General features: G+C 45.2%; 3 protein-coding genes across 3 annotated transcripts; 1 reads left to right on the plus strand and 2 right to left on the minus strand.

Annotated features, from left to right (window-relative positions):
* Nucleotides 1-964: 964 nt before the first annotated feature.
* On the minus strand, nt 965-11,031 carry LOC105453198 (probable sodium/potassium/calcium exchanger CG1090). The gene is made up of 9 exons (XM_011694945.1): nt 10,589-11,031; nt 6,454-6,810; nt 5,260-5,491; nt 4,813-4,925; nt 4,371-4,546; nt 4,053-4,279; nt 3,636-3,971; nt 3,323-3,556; nt 965-3,157 (listed from the first exon to the last, which is right to left on the minus strand). The coding sequence occupies exons 1-9, from the start codon at nt 10,604-10,606 to the stop codon at nt 2,958-2,960; spliced, it is 1,893 nt and encodes a 630-aa protein (XP_011693247.1). The 5' UTR covers nt 10,607-11,031; the 3' UTR covers nt 965-2,957.
* Nucleotides 11,032-12,594: 1,563 nt separating this feature from the next.
* LOC105453199 (tetratricopeptide repeat protein 1) lies at nt 12,595-14,252 on the minus strand. Its single transcript, XM_011694946.1, has 4 exons — nt 13,775-14,252; nt 13,498-13,674; nt 13,230-13,415; nt 12,595-12,845 (listed from the first exon to the last, which is right to left on the minus strand). The coding sequence occupies exons 1-4, from the start codon at nt 14,033-14,035 to the stop codon at nt 12,666-12,668; spliced, it is 804 nt and encodes a 267-aa protein (XP_011693248.1). The 5' UTR covers nt 14,036-14,252; the 3' UTR covers nt 12,595-12,665.
* Nucleotides 14,253-16,731: 2,479 nt separating this feature from the next.
* On the plus strand, nt 16,732-24,512 carry LOC105453200 (endoplasmic reticulum metallopeptidase 1-like). Its single transcript, XM_011694947.1, has 14 exons — nt 16,732-17,033; nt 17,255-17,810; nt 17,916-18,043; nt 18,138-18,269; nt 18,352-18,472; nt 18,588-18,887; nt 19,018-19,247; nt 19,396-19,576; nt 19,716-19,900; nt 20,024-20,179; nt 20,281-20,486; nt 20,559-20,671; nt 20,757-20,932; nt 21,020-24,512. Exons 1-14 carry the CDS (start codon nt 17,031-17,033, stop codon nt 21,182-21,184), a joined length of 2,652 nt encoding a protein of 883 aa, XP_011693249.1. The 5' UTR covers nt 16,732-17,030; the 3' UTR covers nt 21,185-24,512.
* Nucleotides 24,513-26,618: the final 2,106 nt, after the last annotated feature.

Here is a 26,618-nt window from a genome sequence, read left to right on the forward strand (position 1 = left end):
GATGCTCGAGGTGCGGACCCGCGGGGTCCTTGCGCGGCTCTTCGTCGTCAGGGTTACGACGCCAAGTCGTTCTCGCTTCCTAAAGATTTCCCCAGGGTGAATTGAACCTTCAGCGAACGCAGAATTGTTCCGCGAATTGTCGTCGCTAGGCCGTTCGTAAAGGCGCCTAAGGAGGCGCCTCCGGGCGGCCTCGAAGGCCGAAGAAACCCCTAAGCGCGCCCCTGACGATTCATCCCTCTCTCGCTTCTCCGTGCACGCGAACGAAGAGACCTCGTTCGCCAGGTTCGATGTATCCTCCTCGAATTATATGCGATCGACGCCGCGGTACGGAACCCGCGAAATCGACGGCGAGACTGGTCCGCTTTTAATGAAGATCTAAGGCGCCTTTTTTTTACTGTCGGTCGGCGCTTCCCTAAATCCTGGAAGCCGTGCGCCGATGCGCCCGACGCCGAGACGCTCGCGTCCGGCTAAACGGCTTTCGGTATCCCATTTCGGTTACACGAATAGAACAATCTCGAGATACATTCCCATCGGCACCGAACGCATCGCAACGCGAATATATATTACATATATATAATAATATATGCATAAATCGCTCTAACGCGCTAACAATAACGGACAAAACGTAGTGAACAAACACGTCGAACGGTCAATAGTCATTACGATCTAAGCCTCTTCGCGTTACATTATATATTATACGCTAAATTTTTATATAATCACACTAAAGCGTCTGCGCGATCCTTGCGATTTCTTACACAGATCGCGTACTCGCGATCGTCCGATTAAGGAAACAGCTGATTTATTAAAGATGCAGCCCAACGAGCTGTATCGACAGAATGCTCGCAGGATTCTTAAATATAAATATATATGAAAGAAATTTTTTTTAGAAATATTGACTATCCATTCGTATTAACCCAGTTATTCGTCTTGTCATTTGAATAGGCCCGTATATATATACTATATATATGTATATCTATCAGGCAATATTTTTAATATCTCCAGCGTATATAACCGTTGTTGAAACTTTGATTATTATATTACTTTTTTGTTGTTTCTCGGTCAATTGAGCCCTGCAATCTCTCTTGTGATTCCTGCGGGAATTCCATCGCGCGATTCCGCGGCTCGTCATCGATACCCGATTCCGGCGCGCTCGAAAGATCAAAGGATCCCGGAAGCGGAGGTAGCGCCGATTTTACCGATGGGTGGAGGTTCCTCTTGCCCGTCTACCGATTTACAATTAAGTGACCCTTTTCGCGAATCGGTCTCAAGGAACGCGCAGTATAATAGTGCTGGTTGTAGATACTTTCATCGGATAAGGCTGCGTTAATTATTGTCACTTTCAGCGCTCGTTCGCCCTCGTGGAGAACCAATATCTCCCGTTCCCTCCCCCTTTTCCTTCCCCCGTCTCCTTTGGTGAAACGGAAATGCAAATTTCGCTTGCTCCGTCGTTCCCGCGAATTTTTCCGCGCGCAGTCGCGTCGAATTTATAACTCTCTCTCAATTCGAATTTATAACTCTCTCGGTCACCCGGGAATAATTCGTTCGCGTTCATCCTTCGCGTGGCGCTTCAAGGCATTTTCCTTCCCTTACTTTTTTTTATTTCTTTTTGTCGCTGCTCTTTTGAAAAAAGAAGTGATTTTACGTTTACACTCGCGCTAACGAGGGACCTCCTTTGATCTCGCGAAGTCTCGTCTCTTCGTCGTTCACTTGGCTGGCGGCGAAAGCACATTTCTCAACGCAATCAGAAATTGAAAACCATATATAGTCGAACCTGTACAAGCCTCGATTTCTCAAGAAGCGCGCGAAGACTCGTCTCCTCTTATCGCACATTCTACGCAGTACGTCGCGCTCCGTATCGCGATAGAAAATATATTAAAAAAATATACAAGTAGGTATCATATTCCGAAATCACAATCGGATAATAGGATAAGGATCGCGCTTAACGTTGCGACAATGTAGCCCCAGGGAAAAGTTCTTGCCCGCTCTTCGTCGAATATTTCACGTTCTTAAACAGTTCCGCAAGTGGATATCGACTTCCGACGATATTTAGCACAGCACCGTTAACAGTCTTAACATTTAGCCGCAGATATGATGCTCCTACGGTCTATTCTAACAAGCCGTACCTCTACTGGATCCTTTTTACTCTAATATTAGGATATAAAACGATTAATTGTCAAGACGCATTCCCCTTCCATGGTACTCAGGCATTTGCGCGATATGGCTGATATAAAACGTATCACATCTTCTTTTCTATGTCGATTCGGACAAGACTCGCGCGACGTACAACGAGGTCTGTGGCTAGGAGTTAAGATTGGAGAAGTTTGGAATTTTGCGACGATTTTCGGGATATTAGCGAACCGATACCGCCGATACGCCATCGAATTACGACTTAATATTAATAGTCGTATTGTCTGTTCAAAAGTTTCGTTACTTAGGAAAAATTTCATAAACTTCCCGTACTTTCGCTCGATTGTGTGGGAAATCGATCGGGGACTCGTTAGGTCGAACGGAAGCAAGCAAAATACTCTTTTTGCCTAACTTTCAATAGCACCAATAGGATACAATTGCCTGTGTACTCACGCGCGAGCACATATTGTCTAGATTCTCTACAACAGCCTAGAAAGAAAGAAAGCTCAACGACAAAGTCCTTTACTGATCTAAAATCTCTCGACCGGGCGCTTCAACAGTTTCGCAGCAAGCTAAAAATCGTGCGCTTCTCTCCGAGCATGCAGCTACCTTCTAAGCTCCTCTGTCTCTCGCTGTCCTCGTTATCGAGTAGGAAGAAGAAGACGGGGTAAGGATCGTTCGAACGAGATCGCTGAGCGTTTACGACGATCTACGACCGTGCGTGCGTCATCGTGCGCGGGCCAATCGGCCGGGGACGATAATTCCTGCTCCGGACGATCGTTCCGCGTTTGAGCAAAGCAAAGGTCGAAAACGAACGAGGTGTCTTTGCATTAGTAGGTGCTAGGGCATACTGGCGGATTCATCTCGCCGAAGACGTTGAGCTCGTAGAGCGACGCGAACACGATAAATATTAAATACCAGACCATCAGGACCATGCCGTATCGTCGATCCAGCTTCCAGCCGTTCAGGTGTGTCGCCAGCACCAGGAACAACACCGTCGACAGCAGGGACACGGTGGAATACGTCAAACCTGATAACATAAACGACAAAAATTAAAATACAAATGTGTCCTTTTTGCGAATAAAGAGATTAAAAATGTAGATAGACAATTCAGCGAGTAAAGAGATTAAAAATACATAGATAGACAATTCCGCGAATAAAGAGATTAAAAATATAGATAGACAATTCCGCGTACCTCTGCTCGTGACGTTTACGTGCGAGCCGGGCTGTATCATAGCGGTCTGTATAAACCACGGAAGACCGAGGCATACCAGGATGTCGAAGACGTTGCTGCCTACAGCATTACTGACCGCCATGTCGCCGAGACCCTCCTTGATGACCGCCAGCGAGGAAAGGGCGTCCGGCACACTCACGCCAGCGGCAACGAAAGTCAACCCCATCACGGTGTCGGGAATGCCCAGGGTACTGCCTGTAAAGTCAACCGCTTTGCTAACACGATCCCATTTGCTAAAAGATAATCGATCGCAGTACAAACGATAAAACGTTACCTATGATCGTGATCATCCACACCATTATGTAGCTGTAGAAACTGATCCAGATCATCGATATGCAAAACGTGAAGGGGTACCATCTCCGCCACTTTTCCTGCCGGCAATCCGGCATTGTCGCCCGGCACATGAAGTGGATGGGATACACGAGGCCCCAGGTGAACAAGGTCCACTTGCTACCGTCCGTCGGCATCACGAGGGGCGACACTTCGTTGGGATTGGGCTCCTTCGCTTTGTAATACTCGGGCTGCCTCGATGCGGCCGGCGGCTGCTGCTGTTGCTGCTGCTGCTGCTGCTGCTGTTGTTGTTGCTCGATCGTTTCTTGAATGCCATTTCCTGAAAAAAAATGAAGGACATATTAAGATCTCTAAAAAATATATAAAAAATACGAATAAAAATACAAGATTACTCGGTTACCTTCCTGATTCTTCATTTGATCGGTGACCGGCGAGTTAGGACCGGTGTAGGATAATCGATCCTCCTGTAAGGACCTGTAGCTCACCAGGGCGCTCTCCTCGGCGGGTTCGTCGTCCTTCGGCAGGAACGGAATGTTGTACGATTTCGCCCAACGTTCCAATTTAACATTGAATGAGAGCGCCACGCAATAGACCGCATACATGATTAACATGAAGAAAGACTCCATCCTGAAAGGCATTTTTATTTCGTCCGTGAGATTCCGCGTCAATTTCCATTCGCAATCGGGCGCAATCAGGCAGTATGCGGCGTATTGCTCACCAGGTTATTAAGTCGTCGTAAATCGTGCCGAGCATCACGAGGATCGAGATGGCGTAGAAAAAACAGTCTCGACAGAGAGGCCACCAGTTCAACTTGGCGGCCGTCGCGGAGCATAGGCCGCAGATCGATATAACGAACATTATATTGAAAACGGCGCTGCCAATGACGCCGCTGACCTGAAACGCGATAGGAAGGGATTTGATTGCCAACCTCCGCGCTGCTAATTAACAAGACAAGGACGTTCGGCCTGTTGCCGAGCGTCAGCCAGATTCACGTGACGCGATAACGAAAACGGTCCTCCACCGCGATTGAGGAAAACAAACGATTTTGTTTCGCGCGCTGGATTACGTAATGTTTTATTTATGTTATTTGCGCTTCGTGATGTTTAGCAAACGCAGCGAGGCGTGCGAGGCGCGATTAGGTGACCGCGGATGATACTCACGCCGATGTCGTCCTTGGCGAAGAACACGCCGATGATGACCGTCGCCAGTTCGGGCGCGGAAGAGCCGGCCGCCATGAAGGTGGCACCGGCGACGTCGGGAGACAGTCTCAGTTCTGGCAAGGAATAAAGATATAACGAATTTGTAATATTTATAAACGATATAGAAATAATTTGAAATAAATCGTCTAAAATAAAATCGCAAGAATCGTCCCCTCTGTTTCGAGATCGCGTTGCGAGTTCAAAAGTGATGTCCATTTTCCAGTAAAAAGCCAAGAGTCGGGATACTGTCTCTTATAGTAATAACAAATCTCTCGGCGAATCTGCGTGATGAAACACGATCCTCTTGTGTAAAACTGTCTACATGTATAACGCCGTAACTCGACGCGAGTCACGGGATTATTGATTTCAACGCGATCGCGAGGAGGGGCGATTTTCACCTCGCCTCACCTTCGCAGATCCTGTCCAGGCTCGAGACGAAGTAATCGTCGCAGACGATCGCGAGGCCCAGGAACGTGTAGATAGCGGCCAGAATGTGTATTATGAGCCCACCGTGTTTCCTGGCCGTGGGGCCCATCAACGGCTGCGGAAACTGCTCTATGGCGGGCGCCGAACAGTTGGTCCTTCGCGGTCTTCGCGTGGGTACGGCGGGTTTCGCAGTCATGTGGGTAACTGGAGTAACCTGTGCCATTTGAAACGAGAAAAAAAATTTTTAATTCGTTATTGAATTCCTTTCTCATTCAATAGAGATATCGTTCATTATTAATAGGGGAGGACGGGGCTATTCGGAACCCTCGCTATATATATTTCGAATATTGTATATTATCGAATGTCAAACTGAATTTTACCTATAGATTGCGTCTTTTCAGCCTGACACTTATGGTTATATGACGCTTATATTCGGTAGTGCAGTATTCGAGATATAGCGAGGGTTCCGAGTTGCCCCGGGTTCCGAATAGCCCCATCCTCCCCTACAGATCGTTTGAATGTGCATTTAATATCATATTTATTTTATCCGAACGACCGAGATGTATATCCGCGGAAAATCACGTGTATACAAAGCCATCGTAATGCGATGTGTTAATCCGCGACGGTGATCGCATCACGACGCAGGTGTTATGCAACTCCGCGCCACGCATCTCGCGTGTCATATCGCGTATCTCGATTCTCGATCTGGACGGCATCCTCTAATTTTGTTTTCCCGAGACGCTATCCGTCCATCTGCGCCGCGAGATATAGGTATATACATGAGGATGCCTCAGTCGGGGGGGTGTTGCTCCCCGCAACGAGCGAACCGTCGGCATGGAATCGAGATCACGGCAGATTAGCATCGATTGCGCCCGCGTTAAGCTCATGTTCCGCTCGTATAGAGCTTGCGAGCAGAATTCGCTGCGAAATTATCGCCGCAGATCATTTGATTTCTGCGAACGGATTAATCCATCGTCGCGTTTTGTTAACGAATTTCATTGTACTTTTGTCAGAACGTCGACAAAAAAATACAATAAAATGCATTGTACGACCGCAGGCATGACTATACAGATTTACAAGCTTCTCTGCAAACAAAAATCTCGTAATCACGCGCCTCGCGGAGTCCACATTCTCCGCTTGGCTAGTACATCACGATGGGGATCTGCATGCACTCACCGTCGTGGTAGTCGTGGTACCATTTCGATTGTGTCCCCTTGGCGACGACTCGGTTTTGGATCCCTCCGCATGTGGACGGCCCGGCCTCCTCGGCTTCCCCGTGGTAGACGTCGACGCCTCTGTCACCGTCTCCTCCTTCTCGGTGGTGCCGATCGAAGAGACCGGCGGTTCCATTGACGTCCATTGCGCGGAGCTCGACGACGACGTCGCCAACGTCGTCGACTCGACCGGCGTGGAAGGAACTTTCGTGGAGGAGACGTACTGCACGAGTACGTAGATCAGGAAGAGGCCCAGTCGCAGGGGCCACCTCCTGCGACGCGCCTGCAGATTACGCGGCCTGCATCTCATTGTCTGCGACTGGAACGAAATTACCGTCGTATAGATTAGCGCCCCAGCCTCTCACCTATATACTTTCTCTCTTTCGCTCCCCCGATCGCGCACCATATACGTAACGCGAGCAAGTTAAATCGGAGCAGTCCGAGGCGCGTTTCGACTATCGTCGTCCTCCGGGTGTATCGATTCTACTTCTTTTTTTTTCTTCCCTTGTACACGCGTACAAGCGGGGCCGAGATCCTCGAGCCAATTAGAGGGAGAAAAACGAGCTTCATACAAACGCGGATATATGGGAGCAATTTAGAAGATCGTATCGGTCGTAAGTTTTACTCCAAGTCACATCGAGCTCACGCTCGGAGTTATACGAGGACACGAACGACCTTCGTGGCGACGCGATATCCCGTCGGAAAACGGCAACCCCTATCGCGCGCACGAGAGCGCCCGTCGGCTTTAAGGGCCGACTTTATCTCGCGTTTCGTATACTCTCGTCGTGGCGTCTTTAGCATCGTCCCGGCTCGATTTATCGACGTCTCTCTTAAGTGGCGTGTTTTCAGAGCTCCCCTCCCCCCCCCCTGATCTCTTGGCCGCGGCCGTGTTTAGAAACAGTGCTCCACCTGTGTCGCATAACATTACGATTATCGATGTCGCGTGCCCCCCCAGCTTACGGGGGAGAGACAGGGGGGGAGGGGGCAGGGAAATCGCGGCGCGATGTGGGCGTCACACACGCGCATATATATGTATGTACATACGTGGGTGACATATGACACGGCACCCACTGTTTGGACATGTGTGTTGGTACTGCGTGTGTACATACATATGTACGGCCTCTAAAAGTAGCAAAACTATAACCGTTCGTGTGCACGGTTACTGTCATCAAATACAACACGGCCAGGGTAAATCGATGACACTCGTCCCTCTCGCATGCGTAAACTATACCCCCTTTAAGAAAAGCATGAGCGGCCTACCTGCCGAGGCAGGGCGCGTTTTCGTTTCGATCACGCGTAAGCGAATTCCCGATAACGCGATACAATCTCCCTTCCATAAAACACGTCATTCCGAACGTGTTTCGTGGAAAAAAAAATTATCCTCTGAATGCGCAATTTCACGTATTATATTCTCCCCCCCCGTTTTTCGCATCGCATGATTTTATCGGCCAGAGCTGTCGGGATTTTCGATACTCGCGGTGTAATTAATAAATAAACCCTATACGCGAGGAAATTACGCGGAATACACGTGTAATGAGATACACGGTAAAATGGTTCCGTAACATTTTACACGGGCGTAATTAAAGTCGCCCGGATGGCTTCGAGAGGAGCCCTCGGGACGGATCTCCCATCGGTGTGCCGCATACGGGGATAATTCGCCGCATTACGCAATCGCAACGGGCACGATTCATTAGGGATCAAAGACACACGCTCGCACGTATACACGCGGACGCGTGTATACCGGATACGGCCCGGAATGCGAACGCTGGGGGGGAGATGGAAAGTCGAACGCGATAGCGCGGCACGTGTAATCCCCGCGTAAATGCGTATACATATATACGGCGTATTCGTGAGCACGGGGTAAAAGTGACAAGCGCACTCGAGGGCCGTAACGGTATCGGATTGTCTAATTGCCGTCGGCGAAATTAATACGCGCCCGCATACACGGGGTGTCCGCGGTAAATGCGAAAGGACAAACTCTCCCCGGCGGGGAGGGATGAATGGGGACAGGGAACGGAGGGCGGTTCACCACGCGGCCTCGCGATTTTCAACGCGCGATTTTTTATTTCACTCCCCGCGATCGATCCGCGAAACAAAACTCTATCACACCCCGGTGAAACCCGTGGCGAACGGGCTTTTTGGGTCGCTTACTTCGCCGCTCGCCGAGAGACCGCTCGGAAAGTTCTCGACCCTTCGCGCCCCGGCTCTTTTCGACACACCCCGTATGTGTGGGGTGGTGGAGTAATCAACAATTTTCGCAATGCGATCCGTTCGCAATCGAACGCGCTCGGTGTAAATATAATTTTCGAAATCAGATTAACGTGAAAGCGACGGTTACATCGGCTTTTCGCGCAGAGTAAAAGAGCGAAAGAATAAATCCATTCCCTCCCCCTCCCTCCCACCCCCCTGAGAGGGAAAATGTCACCGTGATTTAATGTTCGCGTCGATTATCAATTTCGCGAAATTTATGCCAGCCTGTGGAAATAAACGTATACGTTGAAATTATTACACCGCGCTCCGTAAATAATCGTCGCCGCAATAAAGTGTCTGTATCTCGTATTCCGACGGCTATGTCAATAACGTCACGGCGTTCGTCAATAGAAAATCCGACAAAGCGGATACTACTGCTATTGATATTAATTATAACGGACAGGTACATTCAATTCTTATTCGAGCTACTCTTTTGTGCTTATACATCGGGAGTAATTCCTCCGTCCGCAATAAAAACTTCTATTGAAATAAAATTCCCCTGCGCGAGAATGATATACGTTTTAATGAAATAGTAAACCCTCACGCACAAAAAGAGAGAGAGTTATATAAAGGTTCAATAATTCTCCTCTGCTTCTCTCCTCTCTCTCTCAGTTTTTGCGCGTGGAAAAAAATCTCTCTTTTATGTATAAAAATGTCTTCTACAATATATATAAAAATATCGCTTCGAGATGAAAGAGCGCGACGCTTTATTATACCTTTCTCGGTATAAAGACATGCACGTGCATGACGATCCGCGGAATCGATACGCTTATGGACGAGACACTGGAGAACGGAAAACGCGTTAATTAACGACGTATTCACGGTACACGTATACCTTTATGAAATTCCTAATTGGACGCGATATACGGATCGCCGCGATCGAGGTATATACACGACGTCGGCCAAGTACCGGAAGTCCTCGCTTTGCGATCGTTCTTTCGCGCGGAAGTTACACTATCGGTCTTTACTGTAATAGCTGATGTTTGTGCACGTTATTCGCGTGAGATTCGCACGCTATACAGCCATTACGTTCCCTTGGCGGAAATTTTCCTGATTGTCAAATGGCGATGGGGAAACTCTAAACGTTCATTGATGTGACGCCACCTTTTTACTTTTATGCTAAAAACGTATTACAGAAGAATTTAGGAATTAGCGTAGAATTAATATAAGTAATTAGCGATTTCTTGGAGTCTTGGAATCGTAAATGATTTTCCAAGGAGAACCGTACTGTAATAATCGAATTTTCCTTCTCTGTTTTAAAAGCGGACCAAAATATAACATTTTATTAGTTTTCCGTGTCCGAATTTAATCCGAATTGTTAAGCAAATTGCTAATAAAATCCTTTGGTTTACGCACACACAAAAAATTCAGACCATATGTCGCCCCGTCGCTCCTTCACATTTTCCATTGAACAATTCGAAGAAAAATCCACGATGAACAGACGCTTCATTCCAGTTATGTTTTTCGCATATTCTTCTTAATTTAATACACTTGCAGTACAAACATTTACGCGTACTTACACCCGTAAAATGCAACCGACCCATTTTAGACGCGGAAAACTCGCTAGGGAATGCAATCGAAATCGAGCTCAAAACACTCGCAACTTTATTTCTCGTTGAAGGAGAATCTCTCGTTTGCGTGCACCGAAAACCCTCGTTCGCCAAGGGACCTGAGCGCGTTTCCGGAGCTGTTTCCTTCCTCGCGATCGTCACACCGGTGGTCGCGATAGGACAAGGGGCCAGGGGACGAGAGAAGATATCGCTATCGCTCGCTCGCTCCGATAACGAACCGGTGACCCGATTTCCCGGCGCTTCGAGGGAATCCGCGCGTCTGGTCGTGCGGCTTACCCCTTTATCGCCGTGCATCGCCGTCGTCGTCCGCCGTACGTGTCGCGAGCACTGCTCTCCAGCCGGAAGACTCGAGGGTTGTACCGCCGGTGTGCCGCCGGATATAGGTAGCGCGGTGCCAATAATAAAACCGAGAGGGTGGCGACGATGCGCCTGCTGCTGCTGCCGCGCGCGAGCTCTCTCTCTCTCTCTCTCTCTCTCTCTCTCTTTCTTTCCCTTATCACTTCGTAACGCGTATCCCACGGAAAGAGGAGGCGAAGACGGAGGAAGAAGAGGAGAGGGTGGACCCGCGTCCCGCTCGTCCGCGAGACTTGTCCGAAGTCTTCCTTGTTTGGGGGAGTCCCTTGCCCGCCACGCTGCCCACGATCGCGCTCGAATTATCGATTCGAATATGAAAAGCCACCCGCCGCCGTCGCCGTCGCCGCCGCCGCTGTAGTCTCCGTTTTCGTGGTCGTCCCGACGACGTTTCGTTCAGTCCCTCGTGTCGCGTACGATCGCGCGTGTCCCACCGGGATCAACCGGATACCCCGGTGCCGCGCACACGTATTTACGCCCCGCGGCTGCGACTCGGCCGTCCCCCTCACTGTCGCCGTCGCGGCCTGGCCTCCGCCGTCTCGGCGCACGACTCACACGGCTGTCGTGCGTGTGTGTATCTCTCTCTCTCTCTCCCTCTCGCCTCTCCCGCTCCCTGACGTGCGCCGAGCCCTCTCTCCCTCTCGTTCCTCGCCCCTACCCTCCCCGCGCCTCCTGCACCCACCCTCAACGCGCGGATGACACGCCGCGGCGCCGCGCCGCGTTCTCGCCCTTCCGCCCTTCACCCCCGCGGCCCCTTTACGGTATCAGCGCTCGCCCGGGGTGGCCGCTTGCCGCCCCCGCGCGATTAAATATCACTTCCTCGATCCCCGTTATCTCTTTTCGATATTTCTCACGGCTCAACAATCGTTACGCTCCTCGATAAATTTCGCTAATTAGTTTCATTTAATTCTAATTATACGCTCGCGATAATACGACGATTATTATCCGGGGCGCGATTCGTTGGCGCACGGAGGAAGAATTCGGGGAATCGCGCTCCCCGATTCTGACCCGCGGCGCCGCTGACGGCCTTGCGCGCCTACGCGCACGCTTCCGCGCTTTCCCGTCCCGCCCTTCGCTCGACCCCTCGCCTGTACCCCCTATATACGATGCACCGGCGCTTCCGTGCACCGTCGACGGTGACGTCGAGACGCTTGCGCGAGTTGCGCGTGATACGTCACCGGCCCATCCCTCCGCACCCCTCCGCCTGATTGTTCGTTGCACTTGCTCACTTGGAGAGGAAGGCGAGGGAGTAGAAATAGAACCGATGCTACTTTCTAGGTATCGATAGATAAAAATCGCTATTTCGTTATTTCGTACACATTAAATTTTCCCTGTAATGAAGATTGATGTCCATCCGATATTTACATCGTTGTTCGAATATCCGAAAGAAAATACCGCGATCGAATGTTTTTACTTTCAATGTTCCCATTCCGATATTATTATCCAATTATGTGATATTTCGCACTTTTGAACTTATCAAATTGATGCTGGCTGATAATTGATGTTTCGTAATTTGCGACCGAGGTCGTTCGTTGCCCCCCCCCCCCGCCGAGATCAGTCATTCAACCCCCTTTGTGAAAGAGCCGTGGCTAAAATTATCGGCGATAGCGATATAGCTCGGTATTATTGAACCATAGGCTATATCCGGTCTAACATCACGGCACCAAATATAGCGAGATATCCGACATTGCAACTCGCGGATATATATTGCCCGTTAATCTCGTTCGATTAATTTGAACGCGGATAAGTATTTTGAGCTTCCTCGCGCGACAAGTTGGTCTCGAAGTAGCTTTGTACGTAAAATCTGATGGAACTTTCACGATCTGGATAATTTTGACTTTTATCCTGTCGGTACTTCATTAATATCTACATTTAGTTATAGAACCAGGGATGAAAATCCATAATAGGTAGAATATATAAATATATCTTAATTTCTTACACAGGTAAAACAAATTTTATCCATAGTTTTTTTTTTATGATTAAGAAACGTATAACTAGCTTGTTACATGGGGTTCTGATGAAACTTTACGGAATAGCCACCACTGTTGGGATCCTTCTCCAGTTCAAAGTTATTCGTGGAAAGGCCAAAGGGTTTTAAAACCATGTTTCCTAGATCCTTTAGTTTACCCAACATTTCTGCCTTCAGCTTCTCGTTCCTTTCGCTAATTAACGGGGGTAACCTCTGAAAAAACAACAGTCATAACATTAATAATTACATTAATATAAAAATATAATCCTACTTTTTAATATTTATAAACTATATTATTCATCTCTAAAATTGCTCTTTTTTTAAATTTAAGTTAAGTAAAGTAAAATTTAAGTAAGCTTTAGAGAAAGAAAATTTACTTATTTTTCAAGAGACCAAGAAATAAAATGTATCGTTAAGTCAAAATGAATTGAATAAAAAAACCATAATTACATGAAATACTACAGCTATTGGTTTTTTTTTGTAGTTTAAATACACCAAAACTTTAAACGAGATTCCTCTAAAAAGTTGATCTTTGTTACAACCCAAGTTATAGAATAATTCATCAGCTAGTTTGTACAAATGCTAGTTATACATTACCCTGACGGCATGATTGGCTTCTGTGTGACTAGAATCGTATGTCAATACTTTCTTGAAGTCCTCTAACGCCTCGTCCAATTTGTCCGTCTCTTCGTACAACTGTGCTCTTCTTAAATACACCTTTACATAACTGGAATTTAATTCAATGGCCTTGGTACAATCGGATATCGCCGAATCCTTCTCTGTCTGAAAACGATAACTTGTCAATAACAGCTAAGAGGTATAAAACACGCGATATTCATTGATAACCACATCTTTGGTCAATCACCTGACACTTCGCTTTCGCCGCTGCCCTATTCGCATACAATATAGATCTCTCTTTGCTGTACGCCAAAGGACAGGTTTGCAATCCCCTTGTGTACTGCGATATCGCCCGTACGTATTCGCCGTTTTTGAAAAGGTCGTTGCCCGCCTGCTTCAAATTCTCCGCTTCGTCCTTGAATGCCTGCGAGGGAAAAGCAGACAAATTGCAATTGCCGTAACGGAAAATAATGGAAGATTTACAAGGGAGATAGCCTATGCTAGAGGAGACATCGTGGGCGCACCTCCTGCTCGCTTTCCGTGAGTAACAGGTCTCTGTCCTTGAGGAGCACCTCGTCCACGTCCTCCTCCGTACTTCGCGCGTTGTCGTTGCCATCCTCGTTGCACTCCTTGTCCACGACGTCCCACGAATTGTCGCCCTTCGATCGCGCGTCCGAAGCATCGTCCGCTCGCACGCAGGAACTTTCCAGATCTCTCGTGAGCTCCTCTATGACCTCCTCGTTGGACTGCAGCCTCGGCTGCGACTTGTCGCTCGCGCTCGCCATCGTACGGTCAGATCGCGCCAGCCGTTAAGAACCGAACGTCATGGATCCTCGACGGGGACGAGTCGACGCGCGTGTCCGCACGCACATCAGCTGTGCGACGAAAACAAACCTGAAATTGGTTTCTCGAGTAAAAACGAAGATGCACACAAGCACGCGCGCACGCTTGCCGCGGCTCGCCCTGTCCTGACGTTTCCCCCGACCGAGAGAGAGGAGCGCCCCCCTCCCCCGCCCCCAAGTGTCGCTCGTTGTCTCTCGTGGCGAGCGACAGATCGCGCTCGCTGTTCAATTTCCAGCCACTTCGCTCAGCTGATCTGGGGCTGGCCGGCCGCTGGCCTTCCCTTTCTCGCGTCCTGCTCCTTCTGCACTTGAAATATGATTAGACGTTGGAGTGAAAAGAGGAAAAATACAAAAGTCGAGTATGTATACGTGCTATCAGCGCTATTACATTATTTTATCTTTATCGTACATACATACTTTGACATAAAATAAAAATAGAATAATGCAATAATACTGATAGGATGTTATCCAACGCAGTCATAATCTTAGAATATATATGTATGTTCTAAGGTCATATAAATATTAACTTTAAGTTATAACATTTAAGAAATTTACACGTGCGATATAGTTTGAAATTTTACAAAATGTGCTCCTCCAAAAAATGAAACTCATCGAATAGAAACGTTTCGACCTCTCGACCGTGATTGTGTTGTGATGACGCGATTTGAGAAAATCCGATGGTAATTAAATTCGGTGCACTTGCACTCATAATTGATGTACAAAGATTGCTATATACACAAAACGAAAATGTAGCATAAATATTTACGTCTTTTATCTCGACTAATAAAATAACTACGTCATATTTTTATATCTTAATTATTGTTGAAGACTCAAAGTGTTTTAATATATTAATAGTTCGAGTATTTTTTATATTAATTGTTGTTAAAGACTCGAAGTGTTTTTGATACTTAGATAAGCTATTAAAAACACTTTCAACATCATTAATCACCACGGAATACTGCATATATGAAAAGTCTTGTCGAAGCATATAATTATATATAATAATGTTTTTGCACTCTGCAAACATATATCTTCAGCAACTTTTTACAGAATTTGTATATAATAATTATAAAATTTGTCATAGTTAAACTTCTTCATTTTTTCCCTTTTTTTCTAACGTCTAATTATATGCGTGTATTTGAATTTAAAATGCAGAAAGAAAAATGCTATATGGAGCTTACAAAAGAAAAAAAAAACAGATCAATCACCATATTTCGTAAACACATTGTAGGAATTTAGATCGGACGATATAAAATTCCGAGGCCACGATTCGAGGCTTCAGCTGTGAGTTCTGTACGTCGAATAGAACGTCCAAAAGGGAGAGAGGAAAAGATATATGCGATATTCAAAGAAGATCTATATCTTTAAATTAAAAAAAAGAAGATCGAAGATAAATTTGAAGTTTTCTTTACTGGGTTATCTCTCACTTATCTTTGATTTCTGATTATATTTCTTATCTATTGTTCTACTAACGTAATGTTTTCATGTAATTTCTATCACGTGTGTATCTTTTACAGTTCTAATTTTATTTCGCATGTTAGAGAAGATTAATTAAAATAATGTAAAAGAGAGACAATGATCCTCGCGGTTGACCTATATTTACGTTAACGTCAACAAATCCAATTTTAATTATTGAATCTATATGTATAGTCAGCCGCTGCTTCTTCCTTGATCCTTGACTTTTGCAATTTGTCACCGCGTAAATTCGCTATACACTCGTCAGAGTTTAAATTTAAACGCAAGAAAATGGGACTAACTACCAGGAATGAACAGCCGGCGCGACGACGACGGCGGCGGCGGCTTATTGTTTTTCCAATCGGCGGGTTAAAAAATCGCGAGCGCGTAGGCAGGAAATCGTGCCGCGCTCAATTCGCAGCGGAGCCTCGCTTCGAAGTTTGCCGTACGTTGAGTGTGTCGTATATAATGTATGTCGTAACCGTATAAATTAAACTGATTAGTGATAATATGACGCGCGATATCGGTCCGAAGGTGTATACCGTCGTGCAAGGCCGCCGGCGCGGCGCAAATATACCGATAAATCGCGGGCGCTTAAGATTACGCTTAGTCGAGGCGCGGGCAAAAAGTCCGCGCGCGAAGGGCGCGCGCGGGCAAGGGTGTACCCTTTTAATATTTGCTCTCGGCAAACATCCGCGCGGACGAAATTTCTGTATAGGCGGTGCGGCCTATACAGCGATGACGCGCGCGGCGCCCGGGTTATATTCGCGCGCGAGTAAATATTTCAGCGTGATGAGGAATGATTGATCGATCGCGGCCGAATGGCGCGCCGTCGAAGGCGCGAATTAAAAGACAAAAAGGGAAGAGAGAGAGAGAGAGAGAGGAATAGGAGAGCGAGGGGGAATGAGGAGGGCAGAGTAGAATATGGAACTTTGTTCGCGCTTTTCTAGAATTTCCGTCGTCCAAGAAAAAAAGAAGAACATTGAATATTGACGTTTCACACCTGGGGATAACCGAGTCACTAAGAGCGGCAATCAATAAAAGCGGCGAGAGCGGAAGGGAGACGGAAGGTAGCGCGAGTGCCAGCGGAGAGAGAAAGGAAAGGCGAGTGCGACAGATAAGGATGATGCGAAGGGGGAGGGGAGGGTTGCGGGTATATATGACATGTGTGCACGTCGACGCGCCACAATCGCTGCTGCATCGCTCCTCCGTTTCTGTCCGCGCGGCGCGCCGCGCGAGGTTCACGAAAGAGGCGGCTCGGGTTGTGTGGTGCTGCGCTGCGCTACCGCAGACCGCTGGCCAGTGCCCGATGCGGTGCGACGCGTGTTGTACGCTTTCCGATGCGGCGAGCGAGACCGAGTAAACGCAACGGCGGCGGTGGTGTTGACCCGTTGACGCAGCAGTAGCCCGCTCGCGGAATCCCGGTGGCGTACCCGGCGATTCGTAAAGTGCCTTTTCTCTGTCATTAGCGTCTTTCGCTAAAATGGTGAGTCTAAATGCGAGGCGCGGTGGCTCCGAGGCCTCCCGGAGCGTGCCGTTCCTCTGCTTCCCTTCCTCATTTTTCCTCTCTCCCCTCCTGCCGCGGGCTCTCTCTAGATCGCGCCGTTCGTTCAGGAAAATTCGCGGAACGGCGGACGGACCCCCGTTATGCATGTGCACGACGGTGCTCATTTATACAAACACAATGATTATCGCGCGGTTCTGCAGTTTCAGAGGGACGGAGTGAGACTGAGACAGCAGCACACGGCGAAGAGAACGTCGACCGAGTTACCGTACGAGAACAGGATCGCCTCGAGGAAGCAGGATGCACTGCCAAACGACACCCAGCATCTCCTCTTCGTTCTCACGTACTTCCTCTTCGTGTCCTTCATCATAATCGTCCTGGAGAGAAATCTGCCCGATCCGATCACCGTCGACACGGAGGGCCTGCACCCGGGGAGATTCGTCGCCGAGCGTGCACGCAGTCACGTCGTGAATCTCACGTCGATCGGGCCCCGCATCTCCGGCAGTTACGAGAACGAGGTCCTAGCTGTTAAGTTTCTAACGACAACGATCAACGATGCGATGAGGACGGCGCACGAGAATCACAGGATTCTCTTTAACGTAACGAAGCACAGCGGCGCGTTTCCACTTAAGTTTCTCGACGGCATGACTAATGTCTATAGAAATGTACAGAACGTCATTGTCAAAGTCGGACCTCACCGGCCTACGATGCACAGCTTGCTGCTTAATTGTCATTTTGATTCGTTTTTAGAGAGCCCAGGTAAGAAAATGACGCTTGATGAAAATGGCGCAAAACGTTGCGCTTTGCGTAATAGGCGTAGTATCTTATCTCCATGGAATAATTGGCTAACATTATAACTTCAAGGTGGCTCTGACGACGGTGCTGGTTGTGCGGTAATGCTGGAAATTTTACGGATAATAACTCAGAGCCCAAAAATATTGAAGCACAGCGTTGTATTCTTGTTCAATGGCGCCGAGGAAAATATATTGCAGGTACTCCACTAATTTGATATCTAATCTCGATAATTCCGGCTTATTGATTAGTCCTACAACTGTGATAACGGATATTCTGTACGCAACTGTATAGGCGTCTCATGGCTTCATAACGCAGCACCCTTGGGCAAAGAACGTGCGAATGTTCATAAATCTGGAGGCATGCGGCGCCGGTGGTCGCGAACTGCTGTTTCAAGCTGGGCCCCACAATCCTTGGATTCTCGAAGTACGTTGTCCCGCGATAGATTGTTCTCTCTGCCGTTTGTTAGCGTTAAAATTAATTTTCTTACCACCGACTCGTTCGTCAGGTTTACGCCAAATCCGTACCATATCCTTACGCGTCGTCGTTGGCTCAAGAGATATTTGAGAGCGGTATAGTACCTGGTGACACGGACTTTCGGATATTCAGAGACTTCGGAAAAGTTTCTGGTTCGTAAAAAAAAAAATTGTCGATTTTTTTTTTTTTAGTACAGATATGTTTCGATAAATTTATTGCTCACGGTCAAATTTTCACTAATGTGTAATCTAAAAACTTCACACGCAGGCTTGGACTTTGCATGGTCGAAAAACGGTTACGTGTATCACACCAGATTCGATAACGTCGATCAGATACCGCTGGGCGCCTTGCAACGAACCGGCGATAATATTCTCGCCTTGACACAAGGAATAATATTTGGCGACCATTTATCGGACGCGGAAGAGACACGCGGCAGTCTCGTGTTCTTCGACTTCTTGGGCGCATTCGTTATTAGATGGCCGCAGTACATTGCCAGTACAGTTAATATCGCCAGTATATTTATAGCTGGATACTCTATCCATTTGAATATGCAGAGTACACGTAGAAGTAAGAATATATAATTATTATTTAGATCCGGCTGCGCCAGTAGACCTCGAAAAAAAAAAAAAAAAAATCGGTACTCATTTTCTCGAACAAATCTGAATAATACAATCGAATTCTGCGTTATCGGATACAGATATTAAGAAATGGATGTACATGAGACATGTGCTGATGTGCATCGGAGTAATCATGATCTCGTGGTTGGCATCCATGTTTTCTTGCACGTTAATCGGCCTGATCCTGACCAAACTGGGCAAAGTGATGAGTTGGTACGCGAGACCGGCGTGGCTGTTTTTCTTGTACGTTTGCCCAACCATTTTTGTGTCGATGATCGTGATCCTGCAAGTAGGATCGAGGCAGAAAAAGGTAACGAGAAATATATTCCTTGTTGCAGCACTTTCGATTTTCTTAAAATTATGTTTTCGATTGAATATATTTCGCCAAATATATTCTCTCGAGAGCTTGAAATACGCGCTTATCGCAGCGTACAAGTAATACCAATTCACGATTGCAGGAAGTTGGTTCTGCTTGGGTTTTGTATCACATGTACTACGACGCGTATTCCCTGATATGGATGTCGATTCTCTTGGTATGTGTCACATTTGCAATACGATCGGGCTTCATACCGCTCCACTGGGTCCTATTCCCGTCGGTTGGAAATATTGTGCGACACCATTTCTTCAGCAAATGGAGAGGTGAGGACAGCTCGCAACTCGTTCCTAATCTCTTTTTTTTTCCTTTTTTTAAAATATGCTAACCCTGATAACCTTTCTGTGCCAATTATTTAAAAAATACTCTAATACTCGACTGAATGTACTTTTATGAATTTTATAGACTGGAAATGGCTTTGTTACCAATTGGGGTCGTTGAGTTTATCTTACATACAGTCGTTTTATTTAGCGCTCGGTGCTCTCTATCTCTTCATCCCAATAATGGGACGATCCGGTGGCAGTATTAATTCCGAAGTTGCAATGGCTAACATGCTGTCGATATTATTCTGCCAACTGTTTTGCTTCACGGTAAAATATTAATAGCTTCAACAATTACATTATTTGCACGTGACGTAATTTTTGTACCTTTAATTTTGTACAAACGTCTCGTAAATGTCTTTCGTCATAAAAAGTAACTCACAATATTTTCAGTTGCCAATAGTGCTTCTAATAAAGAATGCAGAACGAATTATAAGTGTGATTGTTGGAATTTTCTTAATCGCTATTGCTGTGTTAATTCTAACACCACTTGGATTCCCTTACAGTGGTGATCCGTTGTCGCCTGCTCCACAACGATTTATGATCGCGGTAACGCATTAGTTATCTTTTCTCCTCTTTCCTGAAAATTCTCGTTTCGATGGAAAATAATATAGGTTCGTATGTATCATCTTTTTATCCTTGATTTGCAGCATAGTAAACGCCAGTATTATGGTCCAGATGGTAGCGAAAGGTATTCCGGTACGGGATACTGGTTAGTGGATTTAGATATGAATAGCCCTCGCAGCGTAGAATCAATAGTACCTGAAGTAGCTGCCGCGACGCCAACGGTCAGGGACTGCGAGAAGGAATTATACTGCGGCTTTCCGTATTTATTGCCGGTCACAACTTTCTTGTGGTACATATCGAAGTCAGATCAGCGTATTATTGGAATATTAACGCACGAACTGAGAAGACTTTTCTTTTACAGGAAAACTACCTGGATACCCGGACCTGCTCCGCTCCTAAGTATTCCCACCAATCTCGAGGTGATTTCCAAGACTACGAAACAGAACATCGTTAATTTCACCTTTAACGTTACAGGTAAGACATTAACACGTTTAAGTTAATTTCAGTTTCACGTATCTTCGCAGAGCAAAAGTCAAATGTTACCCTCTGATTTGTTTAGGTCCGGACCACATAGGTATAATTTTGTCCCCCTACAAAGGTGTTCATCTAAAAAAATGGTCTATACTCGATGAGAAACCATTGCAAGGTCCAATGTGGAACGACAGAGAGACTTATTTTATTTATTACGCATGTGCCTCAGATTGCGTGCCATATACATTTTCTATCGAACTGAACGTAAGTTTTGTTAAATACGTGCTTCTCTTCGTTCTACCGTGTAGAAAACTCTCGTCGAGAATTACTGATTTTTGTTTATGTCTTCAGATGTCTGCAGTGCAGAAAGGACCGTGCTTATCCATCGCATTAGCCGGACACTTCTTACACGGCGAACGCCAAAGATCTTTGAGATTTAAGAAGTTTCTGGCGCAGTTCCCGCCGTGGACCGTCATCGCTCCCTGGACGGCGTCGTATAAGTCATGGGAGCTGTAAGACAAGGACAATAGGACAATAGGACAATTGATTGCGGTAAACGTGACTAGCAACATTAAGCAATACATTGTCCTGACGGCGGATCGTCTCTCGCGAATTAACTAAGTAGCCTAATAAAACGGTACTATTGCTTTTCGTCGTACGACTCGAGTACGAAACCTAAACGCCATGGCGATGTAATATCGCTTCAATACTTAGACGTAGCCTTCAAAAACTTCCTAAAATATTACGACTTCAGAGGTAATTGAGATAACGTTAAAAGCGATAGAGAGAGAGAGAGAGGATGGAACGTGGAAAGACGTTTCCATTCCGAGTTTATATATGAATTTTTTACTTGCATATTATCGTTAATAGAGACGATGTCGAAAAACTAGCCTAAGACGTTGATTCAGATTTAAATCGTAAAGAGAGATATCTTAAAAAAAAAAATCATATACAGAGATAATATAACGTATATTTGCCTGGGCGCTTTCAAAGGTGATAACTACGATTATTTTTTCGTAGAAGCGTACGATAATATTGCATATCATAAGCTTTAGACTGATTCCATGCATTATATCTTTCGATTTTATAATTTTCACGAGGAGCAAAATGCCGTGTCGGTGCGAGGGAGATACGTTTCATTAAAATCTAAAACTCGAATTATACATACGGTATATAGGAAACTGTGATTGCATGTGACGTACGCTCTCTTAGTACGCTTCAAATTCACTGATCAAAATGTCAGTACTAGTTTAAATTGCCGTCTCACGCGAGATGGCTAGATAATAATCGCATGATTAGCGCGCGCGCACACACATACACATATACACACATTAGTGTGTACATTATTGAACACATTTTACAAAAATTGCGAGCAAGTACTGTCTGTAAGACGTTTCGTAGACCATAATACGTGCTTTAATATACCTTAGAGTTTGCATTAAGCGCAACAATTTCACGGTTTAATAGCCCGTAAATCTGTTGTTCGGTACAGAGTACAGCGTTCGACAGCTGTCGTCCACGAGCGCGCCGAAGTCGCTTCACAACGGACGGTCAGAAACGGCAACACGGGCGAATAAGTATTTTACAATTACATCGTGATACTTTAGATACGTGATCGCGACTTTCGAACGCAAAAGTCGTTTGAGATACAAGATCAAATCAAATACGCGCTTTAAAGGAATTTTATATTTCGAGTAGTATAATAGAACGGATTTTTCGAGTATATGCAGACACACATACGCACACACGTATACGCAGGATATGCTTAATACGTTGCCATTTCTATTCTTAGTTTCCGAGTATTACATTACACCTTGCATGTAATGAATTTGAACAGTCACGATGTCGAATATCGGCATCTTATAGGAACTCGCTGCTTATTATTTTTCGCAATCACACTCTACGGACCATTCCTCCTTTTTTTCCTTCCCTAGTTCTAAGGGGAAAAAAGTCCATATTTTTAATAGCATATCAAAGAAGTTCAGACTTAGATCGTTAGACCTGAGACGAGTTAACGATTTTTAGTAGATTTTTTTTTTTCATGTATTCCAGCACTACTACTTCTCTTTTACTATCTCTTTCCTACCGTAAGTAAAGGTATCAAGTATATCTTTAAATCTTTAACTTCTCTATTTCTCTGTGCAGCTTTCCTCTCGATGAAACTATTGCTTTTTCTTTCGCCCACGTTAAAAATACTTTTAATAATTACATATTTGCTGGTGCATACGAAATATCTATTTCACAATAGTGCACTAACAATATTTGCATGAAGGCATCCATCGCATGACAATTAAGAGTAATTGTTATTCCTATTCTCTTCTAATAACACCTGATTCTCCTAAGACAGTAACTCTTCTTCATCTCTTTCACAATTCGCAATTGATATCAAATTTTTTCTAACGAATAATCTTCGAATTCCTTCGTCACTTAGTGAACACAAAAATCTTGTCTCGAACTAAAATTGATTAGCAGGACATAGTTTCAATTTAGCAATTTCAAGTAATAAAAAATATCGCTTTTCGCGTAATGAAGTTTTTTCCACGAGTCCATAGACATATCGCTGGTAGCTTAATAGAAGACGTCTACGTCGCAAAGTTACTTTACGTAACTTACCAAATTGTTCACTTTACGATGCTTGACAAAACCGCGTATGAATATAGAGTTATATTGCGAGAATAAATAGTACAACGTGATTCGTTATATAAAAAAAAAATAATAATGATAGTTTTATATAAAATATTATAGCGGCAAGAGAGGCAGTAGCAAAATATACGATGCGTTAACGAGGATTAAACATTTCTAATATAAGTATTGGGAAACGTTTTATGTAATATATTTTTGTATTGCGGTTCAAGTTGTTTTTTTCTCTTATTACGTTTTGAATGTTTAACTTATATTTTTAATATGTGATGAATAATTCGTATTAGACTGCGACTGTTTTATCTAATTGTTAATTTGTTTGTAGCACAAGTGTTTAACGTTAGCCAGCGTTAATCTTAATTGCACAAATTTACGATCGCAATTCTACTTAATTCTCGTGCACAAAGATTATGAACAATACTTGACGATTTTTAACATTTCTATAGTCATTTATTGCGGCCTGAAGATAATCGAATTACTGGTTCGCTGATTTCATTTTCTTTTTTAATTTCCACGTTATTACCATCTTATCTTTACAAAGATATTTTTATGTGTTCCATAATTTCTTAGACGATCGCGCTCCTGTAATTACCAATCGCGTTACCGTAACGCGAGAGAGAGAGAGAGAAAGAGATGTAGAGCGCTTGTTAACAGGGTCTTTATTTTATTGTTAGGAGTAAAACGAAGTTCTCTTTGCCTCGCTCTTCGCCGTTTCTCGACGGGCGATTCGGAATTCTAGATTAACGGACGCAATCGTTCCTAAGAAACGTGAGAAGGCGTGGTCCACTTGCGTCGTCATTCTGAATCACATGTCAGTATCTGTACTTCGATAACTTCGTTTTACGCCGAGTACCGGCCAAAGGAAAAAGGATCCATCCATTGCGTGACAATTGTAGTTGCCTAATAATTCGTTTCCGTTATTCTGTGCGTGCAGGGCGGCACTTTAGTAATAAAATACCACGAATGAGACCCGCGCGTCGCGGGATTCAGTTCGAGGAATTTAACGTTCGATAAGGATTGATAGTAATATATATTGTTTTTTGTCTCTCCTCCCCCCCTGCCAATTTATTTATACACAGGCGTATGTTCCTGCTTGCGTTATATTAAATTGTCGATACATATATTGCGACATTGTTACTTGGCAGTTGTTGTTACATGATTAAGATATTATATGAGAGAGGAAATAAAGAATTAACATTACACACTAGCCGTTTCCTTCGCTTTCCTTCATCAGATTTTTATCAGATTTCCCGTAGCGCAGAGTAGCAATGGAGATAGGTAAATCCGGTTAATACGAGTCGCGCCAAGTGTGAATAAATCGATGCGATATTAATCATAGCTAAAACTGTTCGTACCGACGTATTGATACTTGTTTTTTCTTCTCTCGATTTTGTTACAGAAACAGTCTCATTCGTTACTGTTACGCGACTTGTTGCGTTTAATCAATACGGAATTGTCTTCGTTATCCAACGAATCTTTTGTTCGCCGAATCAATTTCCTGTTTCCTGAACAACACTCTTCCACGTTTGTTATGTTATTCAAGTTTCACTCGCGTAACGTAGATCACATAGACATTCGTATCGAGCATACAAGAGGCGACATGTGTAATTGTTTTTCAAGCTATCCAAAAGAATGAGTTTAATATAATTTAGTAGTAACTAGCGTTAATTAGTGCGTATGTAATTAATAATTATTATATTATCAATATTGTGTTATTATTAATACTTAATTCATAAACTCTAATTAAGGTTTAACTCAAATTATATTCTAATTAATATTTAATTTATAAATTATTATACATTTAATAAGTATTTACATAAATTATGTTATTGATATATAACATATTAAGTACACATCAAACATCAACATTTAAATGCATACAATATTATATGTAGATACATTAATATGTAGATACATTAATGTTATATGTAGATACATTAATATCTAATTGTACTTAATTACAATCATCGGTAGATTCAAAATATCTGATCGAATTAGGGTTGGAGAGAGAAGAATTCACATTCGTCGGGAGTCTGCATGCCGCGCGCGGGGTTTTTTCGGCATTCCTCAGATAAAGGAGGACCGGAGATAGAGGACGGACGAAAGCCCGGTTCTCTCGCGTTTCGTAAGAAATGTGTCAATATTGACGCACCGGCATCCTGTAAGGCGAGAACGATTTCCTAGTTAAAACGAACCGCGACCGTCGTGCCGTCGCACTGATCTCCACGTCGTGCTCGAGTTACCATTGTGATTGCGCGTGTGCGTGGGCCGCAAGCGCGAGGCGTGGATTTTCCTCAAAAGTTGCGAGCCTCGCGAGGAGCGCGATATCGGTCGCGTTAGAAGAATATTATTAGAAGAACATTTACTCGCGACGAGGAGAAAACGACGGAATGACCCGAAAAATTCGCGCGGTCGAGCAATTATCACGCCTAGAAAACCAAGCCACGTATACGGATCTTCGGGTGAGTAAAATATTCTCTCTATGTGAGATCTTCATTTCTCTCCCTTCCCCTCTTTTTCCAAAATAATCGGAATACCGCTCGAGAACGCATTTATATAGCGCTAAAACGGCTGCCACTTGGATCCATTCTTGTCCGCTGTTTTCTCAGCGGCCGGCCGTTCTCAATCGACATTCAACGCATTCCTCGTATCGGACAAGTCAGACCCCGGGGAGTACCGGGCCTTCATGCGGATTTATAAACATGCCGACAGTGTTATATTTACGGGACGTTTGATTTCCTCACGTGTGCCCGATCGCGATAAGGCGCGCGCGGGGCACTCGGGCGTGGTATCGTCGCGATAAAGAAGAGCTTTTTCAATATACCGAGACGGCGAGTTCCTCGCGCGAGTTAAAGAAAAAAAAAAAAGTCACTGAAAAAGTCTATCGATGTTGAAACTGGACGTAGAAAGAAATTCGCTTGGATACACGCGAGCTGTTTCTCAATAATTTATGACTGATTTAATTATAACAGCTGATCCGCGATCGGATTAGACTCGTGTCGGATGGGATGCAGCAATTTCAAAGGCGATTCTGTATCGGAACGGTTCTCACGGAGGCGACAATTAGCTGTCGCGAGGTCTGTTTTGAATGTGCCGATAAAACGATAAAAATGTTACATAAGCGCACACACGCGCCCGGTGTGCGTCTTTTGCTTCGTGACCCGCGCGTCGCGTCAGCTTATCGGCGCCGACCGATCGCCGCTCGACGATCCGCGTGCGCGAATTAAACGCGAGAGGTGTCAATTGGTACCGCGCTCGGTGCGCTCGGGGTGTGGTGCTCGAGATGGATATACCAAATCCGCGCTAATTG

Source organism: Wasmannia auropunctata, unplaced genomic scaffold, assembly GCF_000956235.1.
Source record: "Wasmannia auropunctata unplaced genomic scaffold, wasmannia.A_1.0 LD336001.1, whole genome shotgun sequence".
NCBI lineage: Eukaryota > Metazoa > Arthropoda > Insecta > Hymenoptera > Formicidae > Wasmannia > Wasmannia auropunctata.

What these genes read in the sequence shown, in the direction of transcription:
- LOC105453198 (XM_011694945.1), bottom strand. An exon ending in CCTGGACAGGATCTGCGAAG is followed by an intron (nt 4,926 to 5,259) that starts GTGAGGCGAGGT and finishes ATTCCTTGCCAG; the next exon opens with AACTGAGACTGTCTCCCGAC. An exon ending in TCGCCAAGGACGACATCGGC is followed by an intron (nt 4,547 to 4,812) that starts GTGAGTATCATC and finishes ATCGCGTTTCAG; the next exon opens with GTCAGCGGCGTCATTGGCAG.
- LOC105453199 (XM_011694946.1), bottom strand. Translation starts at nt 14,035, where the DNA reads ATGGCGAGCGCGAGCGACAAGTCGCAGCCGAGGCTGCAGTCCAACGAG. An exon ending in CGGCGAAAGCGAAGTGTCAG is followed by an intron (nt 13,416 to 13,497) that starts GTGATTGACCAA and finishes TATCGTTTTCAG; the next exon opens with ACAGAGAAGGATTCGGCGAT. An exon ending in AAGCCAATCATGCCGTCAGG is followed by an intron (nt 12,846 to 13,229) that starts GTAATGTATAAC and finishes TTGTTTTTTCAG; the next exon opens with AGGTTACCCCCGTTAATTAG.
- LOC105453200 (XM_011694947.1), top strand. An exon ending in AGACTTCGGAAAAGTTTCTG is followed by an intron (nt 18,473 to 18,587) that starts GTTCGTAAAAAA and finishes CTTCACACGCAG; the next exon opens with GCTTGGACTTTGCATGGTCG. An exon ending in CCGGTCACAACTTTCTTGTG is followed by an intron (nt 20,487 to 20,558) that starts GTACATATCGAA and finishes TTTCTTTTACAG; the next exon opens with GAAAACTACCTGGATACCCG.